The sequence below is a fragment of the Musca vetustissima genome, unplaced genomic scaffold, assembly GCF_032173495.1.
Source record: "Musca vetustissima isolate MV318-11 ecotype Yass unplaced genomic scaffold, APGP_CSIRO_Mvet_v1 utg8857, whole genome shotgun sequence".
NCBI classification, from domain to species: Eukaryota; Metazoa; Arthropoda; class Insecta; order Diptera; family Muscidae; genus Musca; species Musca vetustissima.
Window position 1 is genome coordinate 117,311 of NW_026883455.1, and position 14,663 is coordinate 131,973.

At 34.2% G+C, this 14,663-nt stretch overlaps 1 protein-coding gene across 3 annotated transcripts in view; it reads right to left on the reverse strand.

Moving 5' to 3' along the window:
* Nucleotides 1-570: 570 nt before the first annotated feature.
* The window catches only part of LOC133330318 (dual specificity protein phosphatase 13B-like), a 43,177-nt gene continuing 29,084 nt past the window's right edge, over nt 571-14,663 (reverse strand). The window contains exons 2-6 of one of the 3 annotated variants that reach the window (XM_061538761.1): nt 14,230-14,289; nt 5,586-5,764; nt 5,319-5,447; nt 845-969; nt 571-782 (exon numbers count right to left, since the gene is read on the reverse strand). In XM_061538761.1, the coding sequence (XP_061394745.1) occupies nt 577-782; nt 845-969; nt 5,319-5,447; nt 5,586-5,764; nt 14,230-14,289 (699 nt within the window). In that variant the 3' untranslated portion in view covers nt 571-576. The remainder of the gene's footprint in view (nt 783-844; nt 970-5,318; nt 5,448-5,585; nt 5,765-14,229; nt 14,290-14,663) is intronic. The other 2 variants (XM_061538762.1, XM_061538763.1) reach the window with 2 other exon arrangements.

The window sequence follows — 14,663 nt, forward strand, 5'->3', positions numbered from 1 at the left end:
AATGTAATTACTAAATAATATACTTTATAATTATATATATGTATGTATATATCCATAATTGATTATTATTGTTTTCTTTGTTTTTATTTTTTAATATATATATAATTTAAATAATACATAAAAAATTATTATTATTATTTTTTAAAATTCTACACAAAAAAATAATTAAATATTAATATTGTTTTTAGTCCTCATTGCATTTTTGATGATTTTGTTTGTTGTTGTTGATTTTCTTTTTTATTTTTTTCTATAAAATAAGTTCAAAAAGATCGTTCACTTTGTTTTTGTTTTGTTTTCTTGGATTTTATTCATTTCAGTCCACCTGTCCGTTATGGGTCTGTCATGGAAGTCATTTAGGTGTCGAATAAAATGGTCTCATTACTAGATCACTATATGTGGATTTTTTGTTTCATTTTTTTCTTCATCATCAACATCATCTTACATTATGTTATCATAAATATGTATGGGTGTGTGTGTAGGTATGTGTATCATTATTCGTAATAATAATAATTATTATAATATAAATATAAAGTATGATTCGGGATTTGTGTTCTTTTTAAGGGTCTTGTGTTTGGTTTAATAGGGATATAGACTTTTCCGCTTAAGTTCCATATCAAGATCAGCCAATTGTTGTAGGAAACCATCATTGGGATGAATATCACGATGCATGCGAACTTTGCGTATGGCCTCGACAGCTGTCATTTTCCGGCAAATCATAAGATAGGCCAGGACACAGGTTGCCGAACGAGACATACCGACCAAACAGTGCACCAAAACTCTGCCTGTAATATTTTAGAAAAAGAGATTAGTCATGACATCCAAAATGTAGAATCATCTTATTTACCTCCACTGCTCAGTGCATTGTCAATGAATTTGGCGGCCACATAGAAATAACGTGAAATATCTGTTGTTGGAGCATCAACCATTGGGAAGCCCATATACCTGAAAATAGTGTCTTTGTTTTTTCTTCTGCTCTCACAATAATATATTCAAATAAAAATATACGCGTTTGATGGTTTTCCACACCGGATGTTAGAGTATGTGTGTGTGTGAGAAAAATATAGTATTTACATGTGTGTGTGTTTTGTGGTATTTCGTGATTATGGAGATCGATTCAAATGCAATATTTATTTACAATGCAAATGAAAAGATTGAAAATGCCATACGAAAATCAATAAATACATTTTGAATATATGTTGAGTAAAAATCATGGTTGTTGTTGTCGTTGTTGTAAATTCAGTGTAATAATCGGCGTGTGTATATGGTAGGTGTTTGCAAGAAAATATGAAAATAAATTTTGAAAAATAAGTTAATAACCAAAAATTATAAGACACTATTACATGTATACGGAGTTGTTTTGGTTTGTTAAGGTGGTCAGACAATTATTTAAAAAAACGAAACGTCCGTAGGATATACAATGTACAACTAAATTCAAGTTATAGCAAGCAACATCTGATAACGATACCACAGAGGTTTAATGTCTCGTTACTTGTCAAATTTTCAGAAAAAATATTCTCGTGCATCCATCACCAGAATTTCTGGGTCTTCTAAATACACGTCCAGGGGTTCGACTGTTAAAGATTTTATTTATACCCAAAAAGTGGGTAAATACCCAAAATCGGGACCGAGATATAGAGTCTAATAGTAACCGTAGACCTACGTCAACAAATTTTTGTATGGATTTTTGGTACCCATAGAGAACTCCCTGTGCCAAATTATGCCAATTTGATAGTAAAATGTGTCTAATAGACAAAAATTACCTTAAATCGGGAGATGCGGTAATATGGGCGTTATATCAAAAGATGAACCCAGAGACCCCATTTTCCATTTAGTTTTGACATTAAAACATGTGAGGTAAATTTTGGCCGGCTATGTCAAGTGGATCGCCAGTTAATAAGTTTATTACCAATTTTTGAATAAATACTCAAAATGTATGAGGGCTACCGGAAAACGTGGACCTACATTGATAAATGTTTGATTGTAAAATGTGACACTAATTACCCTAAATCGGGAGGTACGATTATATTGTGCTATATAAAAACGTGGACCCATATATCCCATTTCCCATACCAGTATTAGCATTGACATTAAAAACATGAGAACTAATTTTTCACCGTTTATATCAATTGGTTCGCCACTTAATGATTTTATACCCAATTTTTGGGTAAATACTCGGGTATTTACCCAACCCGGAAACCCGGAAATAGGGCGTTATAGTACGTTTACATTATTCCGGATTTCGTTAACCCACTGGGTTTCAATTGTCAATTCCATTGTATACATTTCAAATAAATCCTCATAGGGTAGGTTAACCCGGTAAAAAGTTCTAATGTAAATGCCGTTTAAGATTTTCCATTACCTTTTCAATATAGTAAATACTCAAATAAATACCCGCAAATCGGTCTTTACGCACCTCTTGGGTATTTACCCAGTAAATACCATCTCTAATCATTATACCCTACACAACTATGTTTTCAGAGTATTACAGCTTTGTGCAGCCCCAAAAGTTTGTAACGCTGCGAAATATTGGTCCTAGACCCACCTTTAAGTATACCGATCGTCATATCACGACTAGCTGAGTCGATCTAGACATGTGTGTCCGTCCGTCCGTCCGTCCATTATAATTCGTAAACATAATACAGGCCACAGTTATGGACCAATCTTCACGAAATTTTGCATGTAGGATGGGTTCTGGCCAATGAAGACCCCTACCCTTACCACTGAAGGACATAGACCCGAAAAGTTGATAGTATATCCAATAGGAGTGGCTGACCTTTAATTGATACCAATTATATTGTCGTAGGTACTCGGATGCGGGAGTTACACTTAAATATTTACAGGTGCTTACGTATTCATATATTATTTAGTAACCTATTTCCACACTGGAGGGTGGAAATATAGCGCTGATCGCTTTGAAATGTTCGGATGAAGTGGACCGAACACTTAATTATTTGTACTTTTCGAGTCGAAAGCCGAACATCACAACACAACGCACGGTGAAGGGAATCTGGACAAGTAATTAGAGGTGCTCTACTGATTATTAGTAATATTTGCTGACCTCTAGCCAGTCAAAAGTGTGCAAATATCGCGAAATATTTGTTCAATCTCAGAATATAGAACCACAGAAAGTTAGATTTTCATGGAAGTTGTGTAAGGTATTGTATGGTCGGCCCCGTCCGACTATACTGCTCCGCTCGCTGGTTCTTATTATTATAGCCCTCGTATAGGAATATATATAGTAGATCTAATTCGTATTGTTCGTACAGTGGTAAACATTTAAGATAATTATGTAAGGGTGCTTCTCTAAATCAGAACCGATTCAATTCAAATTGGAATTTATGGTCTGAATGGTGGAAAGTTTGTTGTTTGTTTGTGTTTAAGTTTGTGATTGGCCATATACTATGAGCAACATCTTTACAGCTGATTTTCGATATCCGTCCTCCTTTTTACACACAGTGTTTTTAATACCCACCAGGCCCGTTTAATATTTGTTAAAGTTCCTAGTTTAGTTTTTCAACCTAAGGGTCGATAATTTGGTATTTCAAACAACATATTTCCATTATATAGGTCCCGACCGATTTAAGGAATTATGAATGCACCCCACATAGTGGATAGAAAAAGTTTGGTTCGGTCGACGAAGACGAGATTTGTTGACATACAGGTATTTTAAATGTCGCTTATAAGACTTTAAATAGGGTACTCGAAAGTCCGTTTGTAACACCTCGAAATAATCACTGAAGACCCCATCAAGTATATATTCATGATAAGAATAAAATTCTATGTCGATTTATGCCTGTACGTCTGTCTATCTATGAAATCACGACAGGGCTCGCAATATTTAAATAGAGCTCTGACATTTTTCAATTTCAATTTATTTATTTCTTCGTTAATGGGAACCTAGCCACAAGGCCATGATCGGTTCCAAAAACCACTATACATCTACTACTCCAAAAAATACACATTACTATAAATCCTAGAATGTAGTGTAGCCCTCATATAACTATACCCTCAAATATTCGGTATTATGGTAATTTTTCCAAGGATAATCCACTTTTACCGGTACTGCCGATTATTCGGTGTTTGGGCGAATTTGAGCACGTTTTTCAATCAAATTGACTACAACGTGGCACGTTGAGTTGTCATTGGGTGACACATCTTCCTACCAATAACCATCAATGTTGGTCAACTTCTTACGATAGCCGCCATATAACGGTACCCCCCATTTTTCGATACTTTTAGTAGTTGAGCCAATTTTTTAGTTGAATTGGCTGTAATTTGGTACTTTAGGTAGCAAATATCCCTACCAAAAATTATCGATATCAGTCTACTTTTTATGGCTATCCTAAATCTTAGGGCTATCCTATCTCCTTTAACGGTACCCTCATTATTCGGTACTTTGGGGAGGTTGGACACGTTTTTTAATTGAACAGCCTCCAATTTAGTGTTCATTGGGTGTCAAATCTTTCTATCAAAAATGTTCTCATCATTTATGAAGGTTCCGAACGATTACCTCATGGTGGAGGGTATAAAAAGCAACGTAGCAACATTTTTTCTTGTCATATATTATAATTGACAGTATTCCAATTTTTACCCGATATATCTATGTATTTTAATTACGTCAGAACCGTACTTTTATTTAAAAATTTGTACCGATTAACCATGTGTGTATATCATCACCCAAATCATATTGTGTTATTTGAAATTTCAATTGGGGAGAACTTGGACCAACAAAATGGGCATGAAAACTCACAATCTTCACGACCCATAATTCTTTTATTTAGAATATTCGGTTTGATCCAACCTTTTTTGACATCGTAACATTCAAAACAAGTCCGAAGATATTTTTGTTGTCAGGCCTTTTCAACCTTGTGAAAATTGTTCCTCAATCTCCAAAATCTAAAGAAAATTTATAAATCAAGTTTTTAATCCTGCCAGATACGGTCCTGAAGGAATTTTCCATCCTGGATATCTGTTATTTAGTACTTCGGTTTTACATAGAACAAAAATGTATTCGCAATAATTGTAGGTCCGTGTTTTAACATAGCCCTCAAAAAATGGATCGGCGCGTCCGACTTCAAAGTCATTTTTACTTGCTCTATATATCCCATCTTAACAAACTCCAACAAATCAACATGTATACTTGTGTATAATTAAATTTAAAGAACACACAAATTAAACCAACAGAATATTTATAATTTCTTTTGTAATTAGTTAATGAAAAAACAAATGAGTTAATCAAATGTGAATGTTACACCGACTGACTTGACTGACTGTCGTGAGTGAGTGAGTGACAAATGAATGATATTTGAAAACTTTACCTTATGCTTGGCATATCACGATAATAGCTGTGCCCTGTATCAACTTGGCCATAACGACAACCTTCGGCGGCATTTAAGACGTGTGTAATACCTTTCATGCGCAGGAAAGTTTTATTTTTCGCCGATGCTCTGTATTCACGTATGTGTGTGTGCGTGTGTTGGTGTGCCGAAAAGAAAAATAGCACAGAATGAAATTAAATATGAATTACATGTCACTTAAGTAAAGCACGAGCCGCAATGACGACAACGACGGCGGCAGTTACTTACGCATCACCAATATAGATGCCGGGATAAACTTCATCACAGTCAACATCATGAATGGCACATTCGGATCTTAAGGGTCCTTGCATGCATGGTGTCATCGAATAGTGGAGGACACGTTGCAATTGGCGTCCTGTGGTATGTTCACTTGAAGTGCCGGCCGCTGTCTCCAGACGACTGGGCGACTGTAAATACAGAGAAAATAAAACAGAGACAATCAAAAAAATGAAATTATTCTCTTCATATACAACAAATTACGCAGGCATACATGTGTGTATGTACGACAACAAAATAATTATGATATGTGCTATAATTCACATGCCTTGGTCATGGTAATAATTCATCTAGCCATGGGCAAAAAATCCCCATTGACATTGGCAACGAAAACAAAAAAAAAACGCAGAAAACAAAAAGAAAATTCACCACTAACATGTGATGACATTCATATTCATACGAAAGAAGAGGCATTACAAAGTCAAGTCCGATGCCAAGATGTCATGCAAAATAGATTATATGTATATAAATGTATGTATGTAAATCCTTCCAAGTCCACAGATGAAATACTGTGGCCATGCATGAGATCAGTGGATTTTTGCTAAGGGCATAAGGAAATAATATAACAACAACCGAAAAAAACCCTGAACACCAACAACAATGCCAACAAAAGAAAAACAATTGCATTCAATGTCAGTGTGACAATGGCAATGACAATGATGTGTCATTGACAAGGCAGTATAAACCGAAGGGTTTAACTATTTAATAATTATACTTAGGAATTAGCAAGGAAATAAACCGAACCGAATCCCCAGTATCCACATTCGAGTGTAATAGAAGTTTTCACAAATTATTCAATCTCCAGAAGAACTTCAATATTGAAACCAGTTAGAATAAATGAGTTAATCATCATATACAAAATTTTGTGTTGATCTTTAGTGCACCATTTACATAATTTTTACTGCTATAAATCGACTGAAATAATTTATGATTCATATATATATGCGAACGTTCTCATATCAATTCGGCTACATCTGCTTAATTTTTGGTAGCTCATATAACAATCTGAACAGATTTACATACATTTAAATAGGTTCCGCCTATGGACATAATAAAATAAGCCAAATTTAAGGGGACCCCACCCATTCTCGATTTCCAATTTCGACAATTTTCAACCGATTGTCAAATGAGGTCAATACTTGTAACTATGTATACGTGTATTTGAAGATTTAAAAATACCTTCTTTTTGACGGCGGGCAAATGATTTTTTTCACGATTAAAGTTGAGAATCACTCTTGCCGTCACTTGATGCACACACAATAAATCGGTAATATCCTCAAGACTTGTTGAGATTTTTACTAGAAAATTTACGGAGACATTCTTGTGTTCAAATTAAATTCTTATGTTCAAATTAAATACAAATATCGATTTTGTGAAACCGGGAAATGAGGGGTAGGTCCCCTTAATGGCAACAACTAAAAATATCGTGGGACCGGAAAAAAACGGCCAGGAGAAATAAAATTCCAAACTACAGACATTCAAGATCTCGAACCTCAAACACACCGAAAATGACGAGTAAATGTTCTATAAAGAAAGGGTAGACATCGAGGTTTTATTCACTTCATTTGGAAAATGCGGCCAGAGACATTTATATGGAGAGACTAGACATTTATATGAGGATAACCCAAAATTTCACATAAGGAGCAAGTGTATCGTTGTATGAGGCTGTACCAAAATCAATAATGATATTTTTTGGTAGGAAGATTAGCCACGCACTGAGTACCAAAAATATATAATGACTTGTAATTCGGTTGAAATGCGTTCCTGAAAACCTCAGTAAACCGAATATTATGTGTACGATCATATGAGGGGTAGCTTTGTGCAGACCCAAGAGTTTGTAACGCCGCGAAATATTAGTCCTAGACCCACATTTAAGTCATATTTCGACTAGCTGAGTCGATTTAGACATATGTGTTCGTCCGTCTGACTATCCATTATAATTTGTAAACACGATATAGCCCACAGTTAGGGACCAATCTTCACGAAATTTTGCATGTAGGACCAGTTCTGACCAATGAAGACCCTATTGTTTTTGGTAATAATTTTATGCGATGAAATGGACCAAATACTTAATTTTTACCAGTTTTTCTGGTCGCTCTAGAGGTCCAATTATGACCCGAACATCATATATTTTTTTTCCTCAAGGACATAGACGGAGAAGTAGACAGTATATCCAAATTTAAATTTTTATCAATTATATTAAAATTTTACACGGTGAAATATATAGATCGGCTGTTTAGATGATTTTCGGTCAATATTCCGAGGGTCAAATCAAACAAAACCTAAAGTGACCACATTTTTATTTTATCGTGTAAATATTCACCTCGGGAAAAAAAGGTTTGGAAAATATGCCAGGTTTAGAAAGTGGAGCTGTTGACCTATAATTGGTCAAAGGGTACAAATATCGCGAAATATTGCCAGGCTCAGAATTTAAAACCACAGAAAGTTAGATTCTCATGATAGTTGTGTAGGGTATCTCATGATCGGCCCGTCCGCTCACTGATTTTTATAGGGAAATTATCTACCCAGAGTGGATTTAAAAAAGTAAGGAAAGTTCAAAAATAGGACTGAGCCGACTATATGATTTTGTTTATGCACAAAAGATGATCCGAAGATTCTTATTCTAGGGTATATTGTAGATATAGACCGATATAAACCGAGTAATGTAAAAAATTTCATAGCTAACGGAAAATTGTTGGCTACATGGTGCACCATTCAGACGAATGGGAGATATATCAAAATCTGGGAGTTTATATCTAAATCTGAACCGATTTCAACGAATATTACAACACATCATTCTTAATTTGATACGATATGCACAAATTCGTGTAAATCGAATTTAAAATAGGGACTTTCGTGCATCATTTATATAAAATCGGACGAACATATATATAGGAACTATATTTAATTTTGGACTGATTTTCACTCATCATTTTTGACTCAATACAGAACGGTATTTATTTTAATTCTATTCACATTTTCAAAATTAATTATGGGTATATCTCGTTTCCTTTTGCCTGTTACAAACAAATGTACAAATACATAACACTGTACCACAGTGTGGCGAATGGTATAAATACCAAATTACAGGCATACGGTTGTAGAACTAACAGCCTGTTTTTGTAAAATTCCAAACGAACGAATTCGAGTGACTTATGTTTTCCGATTCAAAACAAAAATAAATGACATATTTTTCAAAACCAAGGAGTTTGGTCCAAGTCACTCGAATTCGTTCGTTTGGAATTTTACAAAAACAGGCTGTAAAACTCCCAAAATACCAACATTTGGGAGGTATCGTAATATGTTGAGGTGGGGTAAATGTAATGACATATTTTTTATATGGAAGGTATAAGAACGGCTGGGCAGAGGACTGCGCCGATCGGTTCACAGCCGGCTGAGCCGAGCCGCCGATAAAATTCAAAAGCCGCCGCCGCTGAAATTTTGTTCGGCTTCAATCGGCTTAAATACAGCCGCCGTTTTATGTTCGTTATAACAAAAGTCTGTTTAAGTGTGCATTAGTTTTTATTCTTCACCACACTGTGGTACAGGGTATTATGTCTTTGTGCATATGTTTGTAACAGGCAAAAATAATCGAGAATATGCATAGAATCACTTTCTGAGTCGATCTATGCATGTCCGTCCGTCCGTCCATTTATTTTTGTGAGCAAAGTACAGGTCGCATTTATGATCCGATTTGGATGCAATTTGACACAGGTCACTTAATTGGCCCAAGGACGAACCCTATTGAAATTGGGAAAAATCAGATTTAGATATAGCTTCCATATATATTTACGTCCGATTTTAGTTAAATAGTGCACCAAAGTCCCTGAAAATTATTATATTTGCACGAATTTTGGCATAGCGTACTGAATAAAGTCGACAATGATGTGTGTTAAATTTCGGGAAAATCGGTTCAGATTTAGGTATAGCTCCCATATATAGTTTCGCCCGATTTTAGGTAAATGGTGCACCAAAGTCCCTGAAAATCATTAGATTTGCACGAATTTTGGCATAGCGTACTGAATTAAGTCGACAATGATGTGTGCTAAATTTCGGGAAAAGCGGTTCAGAGTTATATATAGCTCCCATATATAGTTTCGCCCCATTTTAGGGAAATGGTGTACCAAAGTCCCTGAAAATCATTAGATTTCCACGAATTTTGGCATAGCGTACAGAATTAAGTCGGCAATGATGTGTGCTAAATTTCGGAAAAATCGGTTCAGATTTTGATATAGCTTCTACATATATATTTTCGTCCGATTTTACACAAAATTTACACAAATTTTGCACAACGTACTAAAGTTTTGATATGTGGAGAGTTCTGACATCGGTTCAGATTTGGATAGAGCTTCTATATATATTTCCTCCCGAGTTTTGGTCATTTTGTCCCATTGTAAGAAGCAACCCTATATCTGAACAAATGAAAAATTTAGTATAGGTTGCAGAATTCTAGGTCTGTTAGCATTCATCTGTTGAATATACCCAAAGTGGTGAAGGGTATCATATAGTCGGTCCCGCCCGACTTTACTACTTTCCTTACTGGTTTTCTATAAAAAAATATGAAATATTTAATTTTTTTATAAAATACGTATTTATATATTTATTAATTTTTATCAATCAAACTGATGTGATATATGATATGAATCCTCCATTAAAAATGATTTTTTTAACTATGTGTAAAAATTTTTATAGAAAATAAATGAAATATTTTAATATTTATATGAAATACGTATTTTATGTATATATTTATTTTTATTATTAAAATTGGTGTGATATAATATGAATTTGTATTTATTTTTGATTTTTAAAAACGAAACAATTTTATGTCTTTGACATCGGCTCACAGCCGGCTTTAAGCCGCCGCCGACATTTTTTAACATAAGCCGCCGCCGCCGACAAATTTTGCTCGGCGCAGGTCTCTGCGGCTGGGTCGATATTTTTTTCTGAACTAAATTCTTGAAGAAGCCAGAATGCTATTTTGGTGAGGAAATTCGGTTGAAACTTTTAAAGTACCGAAAATGGGTCGAGTCCTATATATATGAGCTACGTTAAAACATTGACTTATATCGAACATTTTCCTCAATATGTTCTTCACCCTCTAACATCCCGAAATGACAAATGGCAGCAATTGAAACACGTGCTATATGGAGTCTAACCAAAATTACGATATATAAATCTCATTTTTAATTCCATACTTACGAGAAAAAGTAGCATTATATGTGCACATTTTCAGAGTTCCATCATGATATTCGGCACATCTAAATTTTCGTTAATATCTAAATTTTAAATAATCATCGTAGAAAATGAAGCTCACGACTAGACCGACAGAGCTCCTTGAATATTCCAGCTTTAAACTATTTTGTCCTCTTTTTCGTTCTTGTACTATCATCATAACCTTCACATTTGATCCTGTTGCCAAAGTTCAAAAAAACTTGATTACACAAAACGTTAACTTCCAATTTGACTTTACTCATTTTTACTAAGTCCCTCCCTCACAAAATCCCGCCATAATTTATATTATTTCCAAATTACATTTTAAATTTTTTTATATTAAAAATCTAAATGAGCTTGTCATTGCACTTGTCACACATATGACAATATGAAAGCCTAACAAAAGAAAAACACCATGTTCCCTCTTCGGCATCATCATCCTCCTTCTTCTACGCCTCCTGTGATTTTCATTCATGCACACTTTCACTTTCTAATGTTTGCATCTACATCAGGGTTAGCCAACAATACATATGCAAACTGCTATGATTGTGTTGGACACACGCATAGATCCGTTGGGAGAGTAATTTTCGTTCTCTCGGTACAGATCGCATATGTTAAAGCATTGCAAAGCATACGACATGTTCGATGTCGAGAATAATGTTGAGTTCGAACACAGAACTGTGATTGTATTGGTACTCTCTCAAAGCGCCCGCGGGCGCCTGTTTGGTGAACATTGATCTACATACATATATGTACAGTACAAAATGTTTTACAATGACCCTGAAAACAATGGCAAAGGCAGGGAAACAAGAATGCAATACAAAACAAACCTCTACTAATTTGTCGGATTTGTTTCTGTTGTCGTCGTTGTCTTTGTCTGTCTTTTGTGCCACTACTTTTCTGTTTCTCCTGTCGGCACAGTAGCAAAAATGGCATTTCGAGAATCTGTTTCGTTTTAATATGCCAATCGTCTCTATGTGTGTGTGTGTGTGTTTGTATGAGATATTCCTCCCTATTTTTTCAACAAATTCGCCACATTGCTCATTATTGGACCATGGCCAACATGTGACAACAACGTCGTAGTGTAGAATCAAGAAACCAAAAAACATGCAATCACACAAAAAAACTGATATGCAAATAACACGAAGTAACAGCGAAAGAAAGCCCAACAAAAATGCAAGAGGAAAAATCAAGAAAACAAGAAGTTAATTATATGCAGGAATTCACAATTTTGTTAGGTCCAAGAAAAAGAAAAAAGTGGACAAAAAAACCATGGTACATATAAATAGATTTTCATTTACAGTGGCCCAGGGGAGATATTTTGAAACATATTTTTAATACCATTGACTAGAAGGTGGGTAGTATATTAAATTTATCGTTTCGTGTGTAACATTTCAATATATTTGTCGAAGTCCCCATATTGCTCATATGCTGCATAAACCGGCATAAATCAAAAATCGTGATTTTTGAGTTAATTTGTTAAAACCGCGAACGATATCGCAATAGATAGAGCATTGCTGTTTTGAACTCCTAGGATGTTTGATATTGAATATGGGATATCTATTGGTCCCATATGAAGGTCCCATCCGATTTTAGGTATTTTATATGCAATATTGAATATAAGGCTTCGGAATTATGAGCACACCTAGGAAGGACCATCAGCTTTGAATTATTACACCCTTCACCACACTACAGGGTATTATGTCTTTTTGCATATGTTTGTGACAGGCAAAAGGTCCATTCACTTTTAAGTTGATTTATGCATGTCCATCCGTCTGTCTGTCTGTCAATGTTAAATTGTAAATAACGTTCAGGTCGCATTTTTGATCCGAATTGGATGAAATTTGGCACAGCTCATTTATTTGGCCCAAGGACGAACCCTATTGAAATTGGGAAAAATCGGTTCAGATTTAGATATAGCTCCCATATATATTTTCGTCCCATTTACGGTAAATGGTGCACCAAAGTCTTTATATAACTTTCGATTTGCACGAAATTTGGCATAGCGTACTAAATTAAGTCTAGAATAATGTGTGTTAAGTTTCGTGAAAATCGGTTCAGATTTATTTATAGCTCCCATATATATTTTCGCCCGATTTTAGGAAAATAGTGCACCAAAGTCCCTATATATTCTTCGATTTGCACGAAATTTGACATATAGTGTATCGAATTAAGTCTAGAATGACGTATGTTACGTTTTCGTGAAAATCGGTTCTCGCTTCACAAAATTGTGCACAACGTAGTGAAGTTCGTATAGCCTAACGTGTGGCAAGTTTCGTTCAAATCGGTTCAGATTTGGATATAGCTTCTATATATATATATATATATATATATTTTCCTCCCAAATGTCGGTACTTTTGGGAGATTTGTGGCACGTTTTCCAATGAAATTTCAATCCCTAACAAAAATTATCAATATTGGTATAGAAATCTCATTGGGAAAAGTGCCCAAATCTTCCGAAAATACCGATATTTGTAGAAGGTCTAAGTAATATTATCCGTAGAAAAGCTGTGGAAGGTATTTTATCCAGAGAAGACTTGAAACAATTCTTCCATCCATTGAATGCCTGTGTAAGCTCTTTAAGTTAAATATAGATTCCATCTATCTTATAAATAGAAACGAATATAAGTCTTTAATCGGTATCTGTATAAGAGCTGTTAGAGTGTTTTTATTCCACAGACGACTTGAGGAATGTATTTTATCCATAAGAGATCTAGCACTGCAGTCATCTCATAGAAGACCTTTTACAGACATTCTGTTTTAAATCACCTCTAGCGAGTCTTTTATTCACAGAAGACGTTTAAATTGTATTTTCCATAGAAGACCTGAAACATATCATCCGTATATAACATATAACTTTTACATTTCCAAGGTTATATCGTATAAATAAAATAAAACATTTTTGGTTAATATTTTTTTATTTTATCTATTATTTGCATTTAAAACAATTAGCTACGAAAAAAAAACACAAAATTCAAATAACAAAGCATTAGAAGAGCAAGAAGAACAGCAAAACAATTAACATATGATGGACACTTAGACAACGTGACAAAGGCGACAGACACCACTATAGCAGCAACAACAAATATGATTCACAACATTTTTATTTCAGCGCCTAAAAGCTGGCTTGTGTTATTTTTAACATTGTAAGCCTAATAATATACAATTCTTGTTTATTCTTGTAAAAAATGACATTCACAAGGTTAGAAGACGTATAATTTTTTTGTCATGTTGTTTCTAAGAATTATTAGCAAATACAATTTAAAAACGGAAAGCAATAAAACATGGGCGGTATTAAAAAAAGAACACGTGGTCACGTGCATTTTTTTGTCTAGCTTCATAACAGAAAATAGGAAAACAAAAGGAAACATAAACATGTGCCAACCTGATAATACAGAGTACTGTATCTGTCACTGATTGGAGTGTAAGATCTTTGGTAGGGAAGCTGTAAACAGAATAAAATTAAATAAATATAAAATTAAATAAATGTTTTTAAATAAAATAATAAGTACATTATTTTTTTTATAAATAAAAACAATAATCAAAATTCTTAATAAATAATATGATCAAATTGTATAAAAATAATAAGAAATAATTAAAATAAAGACATTTTCATGTGGACAAGAAATAATAATTAGAATTAAAAACAAGATCAAATATAGTTTTCTGATATTTTTGTGGAAAAACATTGAGTAAATATTTAAACAAGATGTAAATTCAAAAGTTGTATATATTCAAAATCACAAAGCATAGTATTTAATACCATCATCATTTATTATATGATAGGAAATTTACAGGATAGCAAATTGAGAATATACT